This window comes from Dermacentor andersoni, chromosome 3 (assembly GCF_023375885.2).
Source record: "Dermacentor andersoni chromosome 3, qqDerAnde1_hic_scaffold, whole genome shotgun sequence".
NCBI lineage: Eukaryota > Metazoa > Arthropoda > Arachnida > Ixodida > Ixodidae > Dermacentor > Dermacentor andersoni.
This window is the reverse complement of record NC_092816.1, coordinates 6,744,431-6,764,826: the sequence shown is the minus strand read 5'-3', so window position 1 is coordinate 6,764,826 and position 20,396 is coordinate 6,744,431. Positions and strand designations below refer to the sequence as shown.

The 20,396-nt window shown below is 44.4% G+C and overlaps 1 protein-coding gene and 1 long non-coding RNA gene across 5 annotated transcripts in view; one reads left to right on the top strand and one right to left on the bottom strand.

Moving 5' to 3' along the window:
* LOC129382154 (uncharacterized) overlaps positions 1-20,396 on the top strand; it is a 241,420-nt gene that overhangs the window by 5,815 nt on the left and 215,209 nt on the right. The gene's annotated exons all lie outside the window — the stretch shown is intronic.
* LOC126520957 (uncharacterized) overlaps positions 1-20,396 on the bottom strand; it is a 123,834-nt gene that overhangs the window by 13,189 nt on the left and 90,249 nt on the right. For all 3 annotated transcript variants that reach the window (XM_050169795.3, XM_055065657.2, XM_050169790.3), the window contains 2 exons: positions 9,059-9,136; positions 2,300-2,463 (listed from right to left, as the gene is read on the bottom strand). In XM_050169795.3, coding sequence (XP_050025752.1) covers positions 2,335-2,463; positions 9,059-9,136 — 207 coding nt within the window. In that variant the 3' untranslated portion in view covers positions 2,300-2,334. The remainder of the gene's footprint in view (positions 1-2,299; positions 2,464-9,058; positions 9,137-20,396) is intronic.

Genomic DNA, 20,396 nt, shown 5'->3' with positions numbered 1-20,396 from the left:
TTTTGTACCAATGAAGACGGCTCCGAAATACTTCCTGCCCTCATGATTGGCAAGATTAAGAAGCCGCGATGCTTAAAGAATTTGAAAAGGCTGCCATGCCCACACAAATTTAACAGGAAGGCACGGATGACGGCTACTATTTTTTCTGCATACCTACAGCAGCTAGATTTGAGAATGGGTACTAGCAACAGAAGGATCCTTCTTATCCTGGACAATGCACCATGCCATCCATCGTACATGTCGCACTTGAGGAATGTCATGAGAGGCCAACAAACAAAGACACCAAGGAAAACATAGAGGAACTTGAGGAATGTGCAACTTGTATTCCTGCCTCCAAATTGCACCAGCCAGCTACAGCCACTTGATGCCGCCATTATCAAGTGCGTGAAACGAAAGTAATGCAACTTTTTGGTGCAGCGTCGGCTGACAGGCATGGAACGCAATCAGGCAGAGAGGAAGCTTTCTGTACTTGATGTGATGCATTACATTGCTACTGCATGGGACGGGGTCTCCTCAGACATGATTACAAACTTCTTCAGGCACTGTGGCCTCAAGAGAAGTGATGATAGCTCTTCTACTAGTGAAGCTGCTGTCTCTGACGACGCCGAACCAGAGTTTGGCAGTCTGCAGTAGCCAGGAACTTTCGCGGACTATGTTGGTGCTGACAACGCTTTTGCAGTGTGCAGTGCAGCGTCGCTGGATGACATCATCGAAGCTGTGCGTCCTGATGCTGCAGGCACTTGTGACAAGGAGGAGAAGGACAATGATGCAGAGGCTAGCATGTCCGTTCTGACTTACGCAGACGTGTTATACAGCATCAACAACATTTGGCGGTTTGTTTGCACAGGCGACAATGTCGGCTATGTGCTGCCAGATGTTGCATCTCCCGAGTGGAAGCTGATGTCTCGTGGCTAAGTGAGCATCCAGAAAAAGATCACTGATTTTCTTTTAAAGGTGACAATAAAGATTCTCTCACAGCTCCTTGAATTAAATGCTTGGTTATTTTTATTTTATAATTTAATCTACCATAAAAACTGGAATATAGGTTAACCCCTCAAACTTTAATTATAAGTAAATGGGGGGAAAAAACGGTATAAGCCGATGTATAAGACCAGGGGTCGACTTTTTGCTGCGTTTTCTTTTCTAAGTTTGACCTATATTCTAGTGTTTACGGTACCTTTCTTGGAGCAGTGCAGCTTCGTGCCGTGGGCTTATTCAGGCAGTCTGTCTCCATTTTCTAACAAGGCTGAGTGTCACTGCCTATATTCTTAGTTTTTCTATTGTACAACACCTGGATCATAGACGGTTTTGCATGGTCCCCTCAAAATTATATGATTGGGTTGCACTGTAATATGGTTGCTTCAGTAAAAACTATGTTTGCCATCATTTCTTGAAATACCTTTTCATGCTTGTGAAACACCGTTCTATTATGCTTGTACTAACTACAATTCACCAAAGTGCTGCTGAAATGTGACCATTTTGAACTAAAAGAAAATTAAATAATGGGTTTTTACGTGCCAAAACCACGATCTCATTATGAGGCATGCCATGGTGGTGACTCCGGATTAATTTCGACCACCTGGGGTTCTTTAACGTGCAACTAAATCTACACGGGTGTTCTTGCATTTTGCCTCCATCGAAATGCACCCGCCGTGGCCAGGATTTGACTCCATGACCTCGTGTTTAGCAGCGCAACACCAAAGCTACTAAGCAACCATGGTGGGTCAACTTTGAATTTCTGGCAATGAAGAAAGAAGTATGTTTGGAAAACCAAACTTCAAGCAGTTTCAGAATCTTCTCTACTATTGCAAATTTACCAAAGCCACTACAATAACAGCCCTGCTCAGCACCTGACTAGTGGATAAAGGAATGAAATTAGAATTTTTCAAACACCTTTTGAAAAATAGTGTGGTTGGAGTTGGTAGCAGCAACAGAACACTGGTTTGATAGCAAAGGCATTAGTGTCCTGCTGTGGCAGAAGCTCAAGCAAGAACAAAACATACTTTAACCCCAAGCAATTTAAGCAGGCATGAAGATTCTTTTGTAAACACACAGCTGTATTCAGGCACAGACAATTACCTCTTAATAAATTTGCGAGTTTTTTTTTTCACAATTATGTTACTCATTATCAAGGTCAACTTTCAATAGCCTTGCTGCTCACACTTATTTTGAATTAAGTGGCATGACAGCATCCTTAAATGAGAAAAGAGTTCGTGCTTTCTATGACATTTCAATAACATTAGATACCCATTTGAATAAAGCAGAACCTCGAAATGTATGATTATAATGGTACTTTCACCTCCAGACTGGGATCCAAGACCTTGTGAGAGATGTTCACAAACCAGGACAGATGACAGTATCGTTCATGTCAGATCCCAAAGGGGGCGTTGAAGTCTTGAGAAGAAAATGAGTATACTGGCCTTCTTTTGGATAGGAACCCTCGGGTCCCTTCAATGCTTTTTCCTGAGATGTGGAATAGAAAATACCGAAAGTTTATGATTGATTATTCTTTTCGAAGCCAAGCTTTATTTTTAACAGCTTCAGTGCTCTGATTATGGGAAGAAAAAGTTACATATGAGCCACCAACGGTCACGACACATGCAACCTTGATCCTGACCTGCTTGTCACCACTGATGACTGAGGTTGGCCAGATGCAAGCGACTTGCCACAGTGCAAAATGACACAAAATGAAAATGAGACTTGCACTTTTCATTCATTCCATCTTGCTATGTGCTGTTTTAAGATGTGCACTTGTTACCACTGAACTGCTTGTAGTTACCCTAGTGCCATGTCCTTTTCTCTGCAGGTTACTGAGGAGAGCAGTAGCGTGAAGAAAAAGAACTGGACGACGACACAAACAAGGACACCATTGTTTGTCTTGTCTTGTCGTCCAGTTCTTTTGCTTCATGCTATTGCTCTCCCCAGTAATCATGACATACCAACTAGCTACCACTGCTACCCTTCTAACTTCTTTGTAGGCACAAATTTATCTGCACACAGTTTAAGGGGCACTGATGAGGAATGTTACGCTATAATAGTAGATTACACTTATAGAATAACAAATAAAGCAGTCTTATCAGTGGAACCTTGGAAATACAAAAATGATGAGAAAACTTGACAGGTGACAATACCACCCAGACATTCTTGTACCTGTGACATCACAGAACTTGAGAATGTTTGCACTGCATTCGAACATAATCAAATATTAAACCTGGCATCTTATTTAATAAAATTCTTTACAATAATTTATGAAGTAACCCGAACGTCAAGGTCATAGACGTTTTGGTACTATTCATAAATAGAAATTCCACCCTCAATTTTTTCAGGTAGTATAATCTACTTTTTCCAGCTGAAAAAAATCAAATATTTTTTTTAAAAAGTACTTTGCCACCCTAAACTTAGACAATGCTTTATTTTAGTGTACATTTACAACATGATTTTGTGGACATAAACCACTCATGGCACATTGTATCTCTGCTAATTTATAGAATTACAAGTTACAGTTGCCGCATCCAATGCCTAAATTTCAGATGTTTGGTAAGAATAAGCTAACACTACTAATTTAAGCACAGGTACGGCAGCCTATCCAGACAGAAAGCAATGCTTTGTGTGGCTAAAAGTATAGGCTCTAGCACTTTCTCCCAATTATTTCCTTGCCACATGGCAAAATGCTGCATTCAGCTTCACATCTTCCTACAACAAACAACAACAGCTTGATTTGGGCGAGTTTGCTCATACTAAGTGACGTAGGTGCAGTGCAACAACTTTTGGGAAAGAAAAACAAAGAGACAGGAAAGAACACTGACTTTCAACTGAGTTTTTCAAAGAAATTCAGGCTGCTTTTATACAGGGGAAGAACCAGACGCATGCGCAACAACACGTACATGATTAAACATCATAATGGTGTTGACCAATGAATGAAAACTTTTTATCAGATAGGTGAGGTGAAGGTGTAGTAATGCATCAATCTGCAGCCTCCCTGATAAAAAAGGTAAGTCATTCCTCAGTCAACACTGCTATCATGTTTAACAACATACGTGTTGATGTGCATGTGTGCTGGTTCTTCCTCTGCACAAAAGTGGCTGCAATTTCTTCAATAAACTCAGTTGAAAGTCAGCATTCTTTCCGGTCTCAATGTTTTTCCTTCCCAAAAATTGTTGTGCTGAACCCAGGTTATCCTTCTACAAGTGGTAAATTTACCTGAATTAATTCAGCCTTACCTGTGACGTCAGAAACAGGCATATATACACTCTATGCAATCATAATATATAAGTCCTTCTACTACCTTAGACAGAGCAATAAAATCTAGGCTAAAATCAAGCTATAGCGAGACATTTGCAATGCTTTCTGCAATGTCTGGGAAGATACTCTGAACTAGACTGCAATAACAAACTATAAACTTCACACCATCTATAAATTAAAGGGAACTGTACAACCTGGCAGGAATACAGTCCTATCAAATTTAAAGGGACCCTGAGACAATTCTGACAATATTGTAGTAACATACCGAGTATTTAGGGTAGGTCCTTCTGATCATTAAGTGATGCATTTAAGCAGTCCATGTAAAGTGTTTAATTTATTATAAGGTTTTAAAAATGCGTATCACAACTGATCGCAAAAGCGCCACTTCCCTGAGCTTTCAGCAGCCCCCTCACAATTGACGTACTTAGACCAATTGATGTTAGTTGTGCGAGCTATCCGATTCGCTGCCCATGCCACGTCATCAATCATTTTCCAACTTTATGGTGAAGAAATGTTGTTCGTGATAGCTGGAATGTTGCTTAATTTGTCTGTATAAGAAAGTTACAGAAAAATAATACACAACAACCCTCAAGCCCTTCCGGCACACAGCAAATGTCATCTGTTTGTGTTAAAACGTTCCCCATGTTGACACAAACTGCGCAGCCAGTGTTGGTCTCACGAGCACCATGGATCACCTTTGTTACACTGTGGGCTGCAAATCTAGCGATCGATGACATGTCAAGCCACGACATGTGTTCTTCTGCAAGAACACATGCAAGCGGAGCGACTACATCGCATCGAGCTGTCAGTACAGTAAAACCTCGTTAAACCATACTCGCTTGAACAGTAGTTTTGTTTTAAATGTAGTAAAGTCAAATTTCCGACTCAGCGGCCATTGAACATAATGTGTTTTGTATCCGCATAAACCGCACCACCTTATTGAGTATGTATCGGTTAACACGTAGTGTTTCCACTTTTCGTCGCGCAAACACGGCAGTGCGTTCTACATCGGGCGGCCCGGCAGAACAACAAGCCTCAGAGATCAACACAACGGCCTCCAAGCGCCCTGTGTGTTTGCGCGTGAAGCCACATCAACATCAACATCATTTCGGCGCCGTGCCAGAGAGCGTTGTGGCGTCGTGCAAGCGGGAGCTTGCATCATGCCGAAACTCTAATCAAAAGACGCCGGGTGCTTAGCTTAGAAGAAAAATGAGACATCGTTCGTGCTATCGGACGTGATGTGAAAAGTCGGCGCTGGCACGTGACATGAGTCTACTGTTGACTACGGTGTGTGGCATTTGGAATGCGAAGAAGTTGCTCGGCAGCGCTGCTGCGACTGCGAAGAGACGTCGGCTACGAGGTTTGACTTTTCGCCATCGTTGCCTCTGTTGTTGCCGAAGTGTCACCTAGCGACAGTGATAAGGACGACAAGGAAAGCAACAGCACGGGCGATTCAGGCCTGACAGTGGCAGAAGCTGCACGTTACGTTAGCCTCATAATTGCAATTGTCGTGACGAGAACAGCACCCCACAATGAAAAGGTGCCCTGCGACTTCTGCAATGCTACCACGCCTGTGCACTGGCGTAGCAACAGGGGGGGCCGGGGGGCCGTGGGCCCCGGGTGCAAGGGGCCAATGGGTAGGGGGGGGGGTGTCATATACGTATGAAGACACCCCTCTTTCCGCCGGCTACACCCGGGGGGGGGGGGTGACAGAAGACCTATGGGCCCTGGGTGCCAGACGACCTAGCTACGCCACTGCGCCTGTGCATGGAGAATATGCAATGCCAACGAGGAATCTGCCATGCGAGTGTTTGCCGAGAAGAGGGGGCTGGCTGAAAAGCTGGCTCACAGCTTCAGCAAGTTTGAGGCCGCTGTCGTCGCTGCTAGGCCGATGCGGCATCAAATGAAAATAACACGTTTGTCATGTGAAGTAAATAAATACTGCATCTTTCTTTTTCCCTTTCATTGCACTCTCTCTTAAGTTCCATTTTTGACAGGTAAGTGGGTGATCTCATGCTATTTCAGTTAAGCAGTACTACCATTTAATACATACTTTTTCTGAGCTCCGGCCAACTACAGTTTAACGAGATTTCACTGTATTCGATCGGCACCAGCATCTACACATTTGTGGCCGTCACTTTACAGCTGAAGACCACTACCATAATAGAGAACGCAAGCGGATTTGGCCTTCTACCAGATGAGTGGAGGTGCTAACATGAACGTCCTAAAGTCTTCTGATAATTCGAAAGTACCAACTTTCTGTGAACTCCGCCGCTGCGCCGAAGAGCCTCGCATGCCCTCCTCTCTCGCCTCTCAAATCGCCGCTTTTCTGAGAGATGACTGGCCCCTCGAGCCATCGCCCGGGAAATGCACACGAAATCACACTTTGCTTGTGTTTTCATTTTTCGTTGGCACCATTAGCAGGCTGCCTACCTCTGTTGCGAGTCAAGCTCCGCCTGGGTACGAGGGGTACGATCTGACTCTTGAACGTCCGCTTTTTATGTGGTTCTTGTTATGCCCGGGTGCTGCGCATTTCATTGTACCAGCTGGCGTAAAAATAGCTTCATGCTGTTCACCATCCCTCGAAGAAAAAATGACACCGTGCGTAGAAAGAAGTGGATTCATAGCATCAGCCGCAAGGACTTCGTTCCAACCAAGCATATTGTGCTCTTTGAAATACTTTGTATTTCTTTGTACTTAAATGACTGTGTATACTTGAAGATTACTGCGAGTTCATGAGAAAGCGGGCAATCTGGCTTAAATCGTCTATCATTCTGCGTCGTCTTGAATGCTATTTTTTTCATTTAATGGCATTGCCCTGCGTGTTGTATAACGATTGCTGGTGTGCGGAATTCGCCTAAAATAGGCTCTTCAATTTCTTAATCTGGGTGTGGATTTCCTGCAAAAACGCTTGCAATGCAGATGTTTATTTTGTTGCTAGCTAATAGGCCCGCTTCTGGCTTGGCGCAGGATAGCAAACATTATTTTTAATGCAACAGCATTAGGAGGGCCATGAAGACGCAAACCATCCACAGTCTGTGTGAAGCCTCGAGGTCAGGCAGATGTCTAGGTGTATAGAAAAGGATAATAGTAGCAGTAAAAGTTCTAGTGTAATGCTAGTAGTATAATAATATAATATATACCAATGACTATAACCAAACTGACTATGCAATCCTTACTGTGACTAACAATGACAAGCAAAACTGAGTGTGATTAGGAATGGATAAGTAACGTTGAGAATAATTAATAATGAGTCAGCTATCATGACTGACTAATAATCACTGACTTAAAAAACAACCAGGGATGAGTCAGCGAAATTGAGAATACCCAAAAATGACCTCGGAAAATAGAGAATGAATAAGAATGACTCAGCTATACTGACACTCAGACAGTGACGCAGCAAAACTGAGGATGACCATGCAAAATTAGGAATGAATAAGAATGACTCAACAAAATTAAAAATGACAAAGCAGGACTGATAATGACTAAGCAAAATTAGAAATGACCCAGGAAAACTACAAACAGTTAAGAATGACTCTGCAAAGTTGGCAATGGCTAAGAATGTAATATTTCCATAACTTAATCTAATTATCCCTTGGCGTCAGTAAGTAGTATGTAAGTAATCATTCATATATTTCAAATCAGACCCTTGGCCAGGCCACTTCTCCAAATAGTCGGTAAAATTGGTTCTCTCTCGAGATCATGAAAAAGTGTTCTTGTCTTTCAAGCAGCTGTGAATTTTTGTATTCAACAAGTAATAAAGTCGTTGCATGGAAATCACTCCAAGGCACCAAGAAACTATCCTGCCTCGAAAATCACTCTGGAGCAGCTTCATAAACAACAGCATTTTTGCAAAAATGCTGGACTAGATAAAATCTGCATTTAGCATAACGCCAGTGGGCTGAATAATATTGAGGAATGTACAAATATAACACGTAGATATTCTACCATTAAAATTGTGTGCCATTAATACAACCGGCATTAAAATGCCAAAGCCTATGTGGGCTATAATAATCCGCAGTTCTTGTTCATGCCGCAAGTGTTCACACTTAACGCTTTCATTGCAAAAACGAAAGATGATTAAGCGGGCTCATGGTAGGGTCAAGCATGTCCCACCACTTTCGCCCGTTCTTGTTTTATAGTAGAACGTAAAAAAACAAATGTTAACTTAGGCATGCTCTTTCCAAATGTTTAAAACGTTTTACAATTGGTTACAGCAATAGTAGCTCTGTGTTTGGCTGGTTAAGCTCTGAGCCACCAGGTGGCTCCATCGCTCAGGCCACTCGCGTTTACGCTACAGCTTCTTCACCACAGCAGTGGCAGTATGGAGTGGCTTTAGTTTATGCCTCGAGCCATCCATCAAAATGCCCAGTTCACCTGAGGCTACCAGAATACTGGACAGGTTCGGCGCTACGACAGAACACTCGCAATGCACGCTGCTTGAATAGCCCTCACGCGGGGTCGATGGCCAGGCGGATAGTGCAGAGGCTGGAAAGGCTTCGTGCACTGGCCCCGAGACTGCAGGAAATAGACGATGTGATGTCACATCATGACGCAGAGCCACTGAAGGCGGGGCTTAGCCCCGTTCACTTGGCGAACGGGTTGAGAAGAAAGGGCATGGCTAGGGAGGAGGGTAACTTGTCTGTAGCTGTCTTGATACGAGATGTTTCACTTATATTGTGCCACTTGTGTTTTGCTGTAGTTGTACTCTACGTGTCCACAAAATTTGCCCAAACCATTCAGGGCTCCTTAAAGTAACACTGAAGGCTGATTAGAGAACATTATAAGAACAAGTCACTGTCAATGCCCAACTTACCTTGATGAATGCCACAACTTCCTCCTGGTCCACAGTACTCATTTCATAGCGGCATCCCCAAGCAACTAACGCCAAAGGCTGGAGAACATACAAGAAAGCAGCACCAGGTCAGGTACTCAGTGGAGACTACACAAGATTATGCACATAAAGCAATTTTGAAAGTTCTGAACTACCTTGTCATGAAATATAAGACTGCAACATGCGGTTCACTACTGCTACAAGAATTAAAAAACAGAACAAGATAAGGTTGCAGTTTAGCCCCAAAGGCAAAGCATTGACAGCGATAGCAAAGTATTACACAACTATACGAAGTAAGGTTCATAGCTTTATTGGCCTTATAAGTTGCAGTAATGATTTGGCTAATAATTAAATTAGCAAGCATGGTGTCATGTGCACACAAGCAAACATGAACGAATCTCACTCGATGACCAAGAACACCTGCTCTGGCAAGAGAGTGAACACTTTTACTGCCTCTTTGTTTAACACAGCTCTGAAACTTGAGATTACGCGAGTTCCAACACTAGAAGTGTGAGAAGCAGCACAAATGCAGCCACCAGCCATTTTCAGCTCGCCAATCTTTGCACTCACTGGAGATTACCTACAAGATAGGGCGCAGGTGGCGTACCACCGGGCTAGAGGAGGAGACACACACTCATCTCATCCCCTGCCATCTTGTGCACGCTTGATCACATGACCTTCAACACTGGGTAAGCATTAAAAGGCCCCTCACCAAGCCACCCAGAAAACTTCGGTTATACGCTGGAAGTTGTTATGCATCCTCTAGGGAGCATTCTGCTGCAAAAAATTTTCAAATTGGTTCATTAATAGCTGGGAAAGAAATATTTCTGCACCGCAGACTATATGGAACCTCACAATGATACAGATGACGAAAATTCACCTGGTGTCTGATGGAATGTCAGCAATTCACGCACGCCACGAGCACATGCGTCAATGCCTGAGTGACATGACGTCACACCAGAGTTCACTACTTAAACAACTAACTCAATAAACGTACGCTCATTCCTGTTCCTGCGTCCATTACTTCAGTGGCGACGAGGATTAACCCCCACGGCCAGGGTAAAGCATGGCGACGCAAGCTATGCCGCCTATTTTTGACAAAGGGGACGACAAGTGGGACGCATATTAGGTGCGATTAGAAGCTTTTTTCAAAGCCCATGAAATTGTCGATCCGAAGAAGCGTCGGGCCTTACTTGTTGCCGCGCTTAGTACCAAGACGGTAGATCTCCTGGCCAGCCGTTGTGCACCTGACAAGATTCAGAATCTGGCATATAAAGCAGCAGTTCAAAAACTGGCCGAGTACTTTGCACCAAAAGGCAATGAGATAGCAAAGTCTTGTTGGTTTTTCACAAGGAATCAGCAAGCTGACGAGTCGACAATCGACTTCATTGTCGAGCTACAGAAGATAGCTAATAGGTGCAATTTTGGCCAGGTGCTAGAGAGAATGCTGTGCGACAAGCTTGTCTGCGGTCTACAGGATGCTGGAGTGCGTCGTAATCTGCTAGCAAGGCACACGCTCACGCTGCAGGAAGCATAGAATGCGGCGCTAGCCGCTGAGATGGCGGCACGCAACATACAACAGATGGGAGATGGACCAATCAGAGAGGCGTCCACGCAGTACGAACGAAGCAAGAGCGGCAGAAGTTCTCCAGAAGACCACAGCCAGACAAGATGGCAAAATTGAACAATGAAGTCCAGACCGGCTGCCTCTGCTACGGAAGCGACACCCACAAGACTGCCAAATGCAGGTTCCGCCGCGTTGAGTGTTTCTCTTGTTAGAAGAGGGGACACCTGGCTTCAATGTGCAATTCCAAGCCACGCCAAGAAAACGTAGCTCACTGTGAGGAACCATCCTCAGACAGCGAGGACTACAGACAGTTCCTGTTACACCTCCGTGAGTCGTCGACAGGACTGGGTCGGCCGATATGGCGAACGTTACAATGGAAAGGGGTGCCTGTGAAGATGCAAGTGGACATAGGGTCACCAGTGTCAATAGTGACATGGCCAACTTATGCCCAGCATCGCCACCGCTAGCCCATGCTCGACAAGTCATCGTTTCAAATTAAGTTGCTTCCTAGGGACACTACCAGTGAAAGGACAGCTGAAAGCTCCTGTCACCTACGATGGGAAAACCGCCAACGCGACGCTAGTGGTGCTTGGCTGCTCAGGCCCAAACCTGTGTGGGCGAGACATAATTCAAGCATTCCAACTGACTGGAGGCCCAGTACTCAACATGGACGTGAATGATGGTAAGCCGCCAGCTGCTGACGAAATTGCCATAGCTGCTACGCTAAGGGCGGGATATGCCGATCTGTTTTTGTCAGGGCTAGGATTAATCAAGGGGTCTCCGGTTCATTTACAGTTACGCGAAGGAACCGTACTGCGATTCTGTAAAGCCCATTCTATACCGTACCCGCTACAAGAGCCTGTAAATGCAGAAATTGAAAGGTTGGCTGACACGTGCATACTGATGCAGGTTGGCAGTGCCAAGTGGGCGGCGCCACTCATTCCCGTCATCAAGAAGGATGGCTCCATCAGCTCGTGTGCCGATTTTAGAATGATAGTCAACACAGCATTCCACACAGAATAATACCCGTTGCCAAAGATAAGGGATGCATTTGCGAAGCTCAGCGGAGGGGAAGTATTCAGTACAATAGATTTGAAGGATGCATACAACCAGCTACGAATAGATGACGCAACAAAGAAGCTGCTGGTGGTAAACACGCCAAAAGGGTTGTATAGCTTCAATCGGCTACCGTTTGGGGTGGTGTCAGCACCGGCGGTTTTTCAAAAGCGAATGGAAGCACTGTTGCAGGGTCTACCGGGTGCACAAGTGTACTTAGATGATGTGGTGGTCACCGAGAAAAGAGAAAATTGTGAGACGTTGCACAAGGTCTTCCAGCGGTTCAGGGAAGCCGGCGTTAAACTTCACCAGCTCAAATGCAGATTCCGTCAGCCGGAGGTGGAATTCCTTGATCACCACATTAGCGCAGAAGGCCTCAGACCAAAGACGGAAAACATTGACGTGCTCTTACGAATGCCTCAACCTACGTGTGTAACGGAACTTCGCACGCTACTAGGTCTGGTTACGTGTTACAACGCATTCTTAGGGAACTTGGCTACAGTGCTTGCGCCATTATACGAGTTATTAAGAAAGAACAGGCCTTGGCAATGGGAAGCTAAGCAAGAAAATGCATACGAGGCAGTGAAGCAGTTGATAAAGGAGGTGCAGATTTTGACCCACTATGATCCAACAAAACCACTCATCTTGAAAACGGATGCATCCCCGTGCGGTATCGGGGCCATCTTGTACCACAGAGTGGACGGCGTAAACCGACCAATCGGGTTTCTATCTCGCACCCTCTCTCCAGCCGAGCGAAATTATGCTCAGATTGAGCGCGAAGCCTTAGCGATGGTATTCAGCGTGATGAAGTTTCGTGAATATTTGCTGGGAAACCAATTTACGTTGGTCACAGATCACAAGGCGCTCATGCATCTTTTTAGTCCCGATAAACCAATACCACCCTTGGCAGCAGCAACGATACAGCGTTGGGCTCTTTTACTGCAGGGCAAAGGCCTCTCCCACACTTCTCCAACTACCCCGGTCATATACTAATTGTGGCCATGTCGTCCCTGCAAACTTCTTAATCTCATCCACCCACCTAATTTTCTGCCGCCCCCTGCTACACTTCCCTTCCCTTGGAATCCAATCTGTAGCCCTTAATGACCATCGGTTATCTTCCCTCCTCATTACATATCCTGCCCATGACCATTTCTTTTTCTTGATTTCAACTAAGAGGTCATTTAACTCATCTTAGTTCCCTCACCCAATTTGCTCTTTTCTTATCCCTTAACTTTACACCCATTATTCTTGTTTCCATAGCTCGTTGCGTCGTCTTCAATTTAAGTAGAACCCTTTTCGTAAGCCTCTACGTTTCTGCCCCGTAGGTGAGTACTGGTAAGACACAGCTATTATACACTTTTCTCTTGAGGGATAATGGCAACCTGCTGTTCATGATCTCAGAATGATTGCAAAAGGCACCCCAGCCCATTCTTATTCTGATTATTTCCCTCTCATGATCCGGATCCGCCGTCACTATCTGCCCTAAGTAGATGTATTCCCTTACCACTTCCAGTGCCCCACTATGCATTGTAAATTGCTGTTCTCTTCAGAGACTGTTAAACATTACTTTAGTTTTCTGCAGATTAATTTTTAGACCCACTCTTCTGCTTTGCCTCTCCAGGTCATCAGTGAGCATGCATTGCAATTGGTCCCCTGAGTTACTAAGCAAGGCAATATCATCAGCCAATCGCAAGTTACTAAGTTACAACTCTTATCCCCAATTCTTCTCAATCCAGGTCTCTGAATACCTCCTGTAAACATGCTGTGAATAACATTGGAGAGATCGTATCTCCCTGCCTGACGCCTTTCTTTATTGGGATTTTGTTGCTTTCTTTATGGAGGACTATGGTGGCTGTGGAGGCGCCATAGATATCTTTCAGTATTTTTACATACGGCTCGTCTACACCCCGATTCCGTAATGCCTCCATGACTGCCGAGGTTTCGACAGAATCAAATGCTTTCTCGTAATCAATGAAAGCTATATATAAGGGTTGGTTATATTCCGCTCATTTCTTTATCACCTGATTGATAGTGTGAATATGGTCTATTGAGTAGCCTTTACGGAATCCTGCCTGGTCCTTTGCTTGACAGAAGTCTAAGGTGTTCCTGATTCTATTTGTGATTACCTTAGTAAATAGTTTGTAGGTGACTGACAGTAAGCTGATCGGTCTATAATTTATCAAGTCTTTGGCGTCCCCTTTCTTATGGATTAGGATTATGTTAGAGTTCTTCCAAGATTCCGGTACGCTTGAGGTCATGAGGCATTGCGTATACAGGGTGGCCAGTTTTTCTAGAACAATCTGCCCACTATCCTTCAACAAATCTGCTGTTACCTGATCCTCCCCAGCTGCCTTCCCCCTTTGCATAGCTTCCAAGGCTATCTTTACTTCTTCCGGCGTTACCTGTGGGATTTCGAATTGCTCTAGATTATTCTCTCTTCCATTATCGTCGTGGGTGCCACTGGTACTGTACAAATCTCTATAGAACTCTTCAGCCACTTGAACTATCTCATCCATATTAGTAATGATATTGCCGGCTTTGTCTTTTAACGCGTACATGTGATTCTTGCCAATTCCTAGTTTCTTCTTCACTGCTTTTAGGCTTCCTCCGTCCCTGAGAGCATGTTCAATTCTATCCATATTATACTTCCTTATGTCAGCTGTCTTACGCTTGTTGATTAACTTGGAAAGTTCTGCCAGTTCTATTCTAGCTGTAGGGTTAGAGGCTTTGATACATTGGCGTTTCTTGATCAGATCTTTCGTCTCCTGCGATAGCTTACTGGTATCCTGTCTAACGGAGTTACCACCGACTTCTATTTCACTCTCCTTAATGATGCCCACAAGATTGTCGTTCGTTGCTTCAACACTAAGGTCCTCTTCCCGAGTTAAAGCCGAATACCTGTTCTGTAGCTTGATCTGGAATTCCTCTATTTTCCCTCTTACCGCTAACTTATTGATCGGCTTCTTATGTACCAGTTTCTTCCGTTCCCTCCTCAGGTCTAGGCTAATTCGAGTTCTTACCATCCTATGGTCACTGCAGCGCACCTTGCCAAGCATGTCCACATCTTGTATGATGCCAGGGTTAGCGCAGAGTATAAGGTCTATTTAATTTATAGTCTCGCCATTCGGGCTCCTCCACGTCCACTTTCGGCTATCCCGCTTGTGGAAGAAAGTATTCATTATCTGCATATTATTCTGTTCCGCAAACTCTACTAATAACTCTCCCCTGCTATTCCTAGTGCCTATGCCATATTCCCCTACTGACTTGTCTCCAGCCTGCTTCTTGCCTACCTTGGCGTGGAAGCCGCTCATCAGTATAGTGTATTTTGTTTTCACTCTACCCATCGCCAATTCCACGTCTTCGTAGAAGCTTTTGACTTTCTGGTCATCATGACTGGATGTAGAGGCGTAGACCTGTACGACCTTCATTTTGTACCTCTTATTAAGTTTCACAACAAGACCTGCCACCCTCTCGTTAATGCTATAGAATTCCTGTATGTTATCAGCTATATTCTTATTAATCAGGAATCCGACTTCTAGTTCTCGTCTCTCTGCTAAGCCCCGGTAGCAGAGAGACCGGGGCTTAGCTACCGGTAGCAGAGGACGTGCCCGCTTTTTAGCACTGTATACGCTTCTATTGGCCTCCTAACTTCACTTAGCCCTATTATTTCTAGATAACGTTCTAGTGTTAAACGTTGCCAGGTTCAGATTCCAATGGCGGCCTGTCCGGATCCACGGATTCTTCGCACCCTCTGCTGTGTCACAGGTCTGACCACCGCCGTGGTCAGTTGCTTCGCAGCTGCTGGGAACTGAAGGCCGGGGTTTGATTGTTGTATTCATTGTTGTCTTTAAGAATGGCGTTCGATTATTACTGGAGAATTACCGCCCCATATCATTAACGTCATCTTGCTGCAAACTTTTCGAGCACATAATCGCAACTCGCATTAATGAACTTTTAGATTAGCACTCCATACTAACAAGTGCTCAACATGGCTTCAGAAAACGTTGTTCCACTACCACACAATTAGTAACAATAACTGATTCAATTGCCAAAGCTTTGGATGCCAACGGTCAAATTGATGCAGTGTTTTTGGACTTCAGTAAAGCATTCGATAGGGTAATTCACAAAAAGCTAATTTTAAAATTAAGGAAGATTAACCTTCTGGACATCATAATTACCTGGATTACAGACTATCTGGATAATCGCCAACAGTATGTTTCAGTTGACGATCACAACTCAGTATATCTACCAGACACTTCAGGTGCTCCCCAGGGCAGTGTCCTGGGTCCATTGCTCTTTCTTTTATATATTAATGACATTTTTACCATCGTCAAACCAGGAACACAAATAAGGCTGTTTGCAGATGACTGCATTGTATTCCGTACTATTAAGTCCATGGATGATTAGAAGGAACTCAACTCTAGCTTGAATAATATATTTTTGTGGTGCGAAGAATGGCGCATGGCTGCAAACACAGATAAAACTGTCTCTCTTCGCATAACACATAAAAAGATTCCTCTGGAGTACACGTATCAAATGGGATCTGTTTCATTAAAGCAAGTTGAGAGTTACAAGTACCTTGGCGCAACGTTCACAAATAAACTTTCTTGGAACTTTCACATTGACAACACATGTTCTTCCGCTTTTCGGAAGCTAACCTATCTGCGACACAAACTAAGAAATGCCCCTCAAACGTTAAGCTACTCACTTACCTAACCTATATCCGGCCAAAACTTGAATTTGCTTGCGTTGCATGGGATCCTTATACTAAAGTCAATATTAACAAACTTGAGAGAATACAGAGAAAATCTGTTCGTTTTATTTATTCTAAGTTCAAAAGTTCAGATTCCCCGTCAGAGTTGATGTTGGCTAACGACATTCCTTCGCTTGAACAAAGAAGACAGAAACACAGGCTAGATTTTTTACATAATCTAATTAATCACAAATTGGCTCTGGACCCTTCACTATATGTAAGTCATCTCTCCACTAGGTATACACGACACCATCGTCCGGATACACTGACACCTATCTATGCTAGGATAGACATCTATAAGTTCTTCTTGCCCCAGACTATTTCTGAATGGAATTGGCTGCCCGCCCCTTACAACATGTGACTGTTTTTCATGTAAGTTTTTATTGTCTTTTTTTTTCCATAGAATGTGTTCTTCCTGTTGAATGAGTGGGGCAGATCCTCGGCTCTCAAACTCCCGTGCCTTTGACGTGCAATTCCCATGCCTTTTTTTTTTTTTACATCGTTCTGTTTGCATCATTAATTGATTTAGGTATTGTGTTTTGATCTTTTCCGCTAAGTGTTTCTGTGAGCAATATATCATTGTCAAGTCTAATATTTTATGAATGTATACGAACGTATCTTGTATATGTCTCGTACTCAATGTCTGCCCGTCCTGCAAGGACCACAATGTGGTATGCAGTATGTACTAAATAAATAAATAACTAAAATAAGCGTCAACAGCTTTTGAGAGTCAGGGTGCACTTCTATTTGTTGGTACGCAGTGGTCAGGTCTAAGACAGTGAAGACCTTGCCTTCTGCAATTACTGCAAAGATGTCTTTTACTAAGGGTAATGGTTAATGCTCCGTCATTATGCAAGTATTTAAGGTAATTTTGAAGTCTCCACACAGCCTCACCTTCTTGTCTGCCTTAGGGACGACGACCACTGGTGTAGCCCAGTCGCTTTGTGCCATGGGAACCAGGACCCCATTCCGTTCGAGCTGTCGAATTTCTTCTTCGACTGCTGTCCACAGGGAAAAAATAACTGGTCGAGCCTTGCAGAAAACTGGCCTGGCGCATTCCTTTAGGACCAGCCGTGCCTTGTGTCCCTTTATTAGTCCTACCTCCGTAGAAAAAACGTCGCTATACTTGCGTAGCAGCTTCTCCACCATTCTGTCTGTCTGCACCGTGAATACACTCTTCCAGTCAATCCTCAGTTCTGCAAGCCAGACACGTCCAAGTAGTGACGGCTTCCTTCCAAGTACAACCACGACAGGCAACATCTTGCGTTGTTCACGGTAGACCACAGGCACTTCTGCTTGCCCTACAATTTCCAGCGGTGCGCCTCCATACGTTGCAAGTTGCAGTCCTGTTTTGACTAGTGGCTGTAAACAAGACAGGGACGAAAAGACGCTCTCGCTAATAATTGAGACAGCGGCTCCTGTGCCTATCTGCATCTCCACCAGCGTACCTGCAATGTGCACTTGCACTCGGTAAGGTCGAGTCGTCGGTACACTTTGCTGAACGTGAAAAAGTTGCAACTCTTCCACTTCTTCATCGTTGTCATTGAATGCATTAACCGCTTCTCTATCTTTTCTTGCACGCCCGAGCCAGATGATCGGTCATTTTGCAATAATGACACCTTGCCTTTCGATATGGACAGTCTCCAGCATCGTGTTGCTTCGCACATCGGTAACAAGAGTTACAGACTGCAAGACCTACCGAAGTCCTCGCCTTTTGTCTTTGTTGACCCTTCTGAATGACATGGATGCCTTCATCGAGAAAAGTCCTGTCAGAGGTAGGGCGGAAGCCTTCGGATTCTTTCTCAGCCAGTTCTGTGCTTCTTGCTAGGTCACACGCGGCTTCGAAGCTTAGCTCCTTTTTCTTCAGAAGGCTGGCTTAAATCGAAGCATCGCTGAGGCTAGCCACAAACCCGTCTCGAAGAGCGTTGTCCAGGAACAGCCCAAAATCGCATCTTGCTGCCATATGGCGTAGTTGCGCTGAAAATGCGAAAATTGTCTCACCTTCCATCTGGTAGCGGCGATTAAACTTGAACCTTTTGGCGATAACTTTGCTTCCCAGAGGGTAGTGTTCTCTCAGGACTGCGACGATTTCATCAAATGATTTTTCTTCAGGCTTTGCTGGTAGCAACAGGTCCTTCAGCACTTTGTAGGGGCATTTACCAATGGCCGTTATAAAGGCAGATTTCTTCAGGCTGTCATCTTTGTTTTGGGTCACTTTCCAGTGGTGGTCAAATCTTTCAACATAAGACATGAAATCTTCTTCGCCATCATCAACAAAAGGCTCAAAATCCAAAAACTTCACCATTCTTCTTGTACTGCGTAATCTTGGCCTAGGCTTCGGATCCCATCTTCGTCACCACTTGCTGTAGCATGCATACAGATGCTACACTCTGATAGCAGGAATAGGAATGGCCTTATTCCCAAAACGCGCGCTGTTTATCTAGGTACGAACAGGGGGTGTGACCTTGACATCATACTGTCACAACACAGACGAAACCTTCTCTCTCCATTACTGGTGCTTTTCATGATAACATCGCCCAACTGTGGGCAACATTATCAGCTAAAGGGCCAAGCAGACACGAAAGCGTAGCTGGCTTCGCATCGTACCACCGATGTGAAGGTATTTGTCTGTACAGCATGATACTATATCTTTTGTTGCCGACTTTCAAAAAAAATTTTTTTTTTCTAATTCAAATTTGCTTTCTTCAATTGCCCGATGATTTGGGAAATCTCACAGCCTCTTCCATGTCAGCAAAATCTATAAGTGACTGTACTTACTTGGATAAAGGATCAAATTTCAATATAACGAGGCAAACTGCTGATTTTACTGGCTTCGTTATATTGAGGTTTAACTGTTAGTGCTATCGCAACAAGAACCGTTAAGTCCAAGTGATAACTTATTAGGCATAACAAGTACTGCAGACAGTAGTAATGAAACCTCATGGCGACACCAACGCTGACACAAAAACTAACCTGGAGTGTCCATATAGTTGCTATCACAATAAAACCATATCAATCGTGGCATAGCCTTACTAACTGTAACTTGAGCTTACGGAAGGCATGATACATTCAGTGATAGATCCAGGTTTGTTAAAGGGTGGTGTTATCGGTCTAAGTAATGAGGTGGCATTCTGCTCAGTCAGCAGGGAAGCACTTGACATGGCTTATTCCCAAATATGGCTATGCTATGGGCATACAAACAATACAAATGCACCAGGTTTGTGGCATCCCCTGTTAGTATGTTAATGTGGTAGTTTCTGTTAGTGGCACCATCACGAATCTATCAACTCCTAACACCCACCCTTCACATCAGAATCTACAAGCCTGGTGTCACACGGGGAACAGATTAGCAGTGCCGTTGCAGGTTAGGTCCCACAGGTGCAATGACCCATCGATCCAACCTATTCCTCCATGCTGGAGCACACTTGAGGTTGAGTGCTTGCTTCTAGTTCTGGAGTAAGCTTTGTACCCCACAGCAGTTTAGTTCCATCGAGGCCTCCAGTAGTGGCAATGTGCCTAGAGCCTACACAGACATGAAGGCCCTAGACATCATTGAATAATCTGCGAGACACCACTTGATGTTTAAACAACTTACGAGCATGGTCTCTGGGATCTGCTAAGAAGCTGTGCAGAAGGGATGTTTTAAGCTTGTGCACATTGCAGGCATGCTTTTTAAAGGGCCCCTGAAACGCTTCGGACAAATTTTGTAGACGCGTAGGGTACAGCTTAAGTAGAACATTCACACCACAATTTAAGTGAAGCGTTACGTATTAATGGAGCTACAAGCGATTAGAAGTTACCCTCCTCCCTAGTCATGCTTTTCCTCCTCAACTCGTTCGCCGAGCGATCGGGGCGAAGCTCCGCCTTCACTGGTTTCGCGTCACGATGCGACGTCACATCGTCCACTTCCGGTTGTTTTGGAGCCCGCCCCCGCCCGCGTGAAG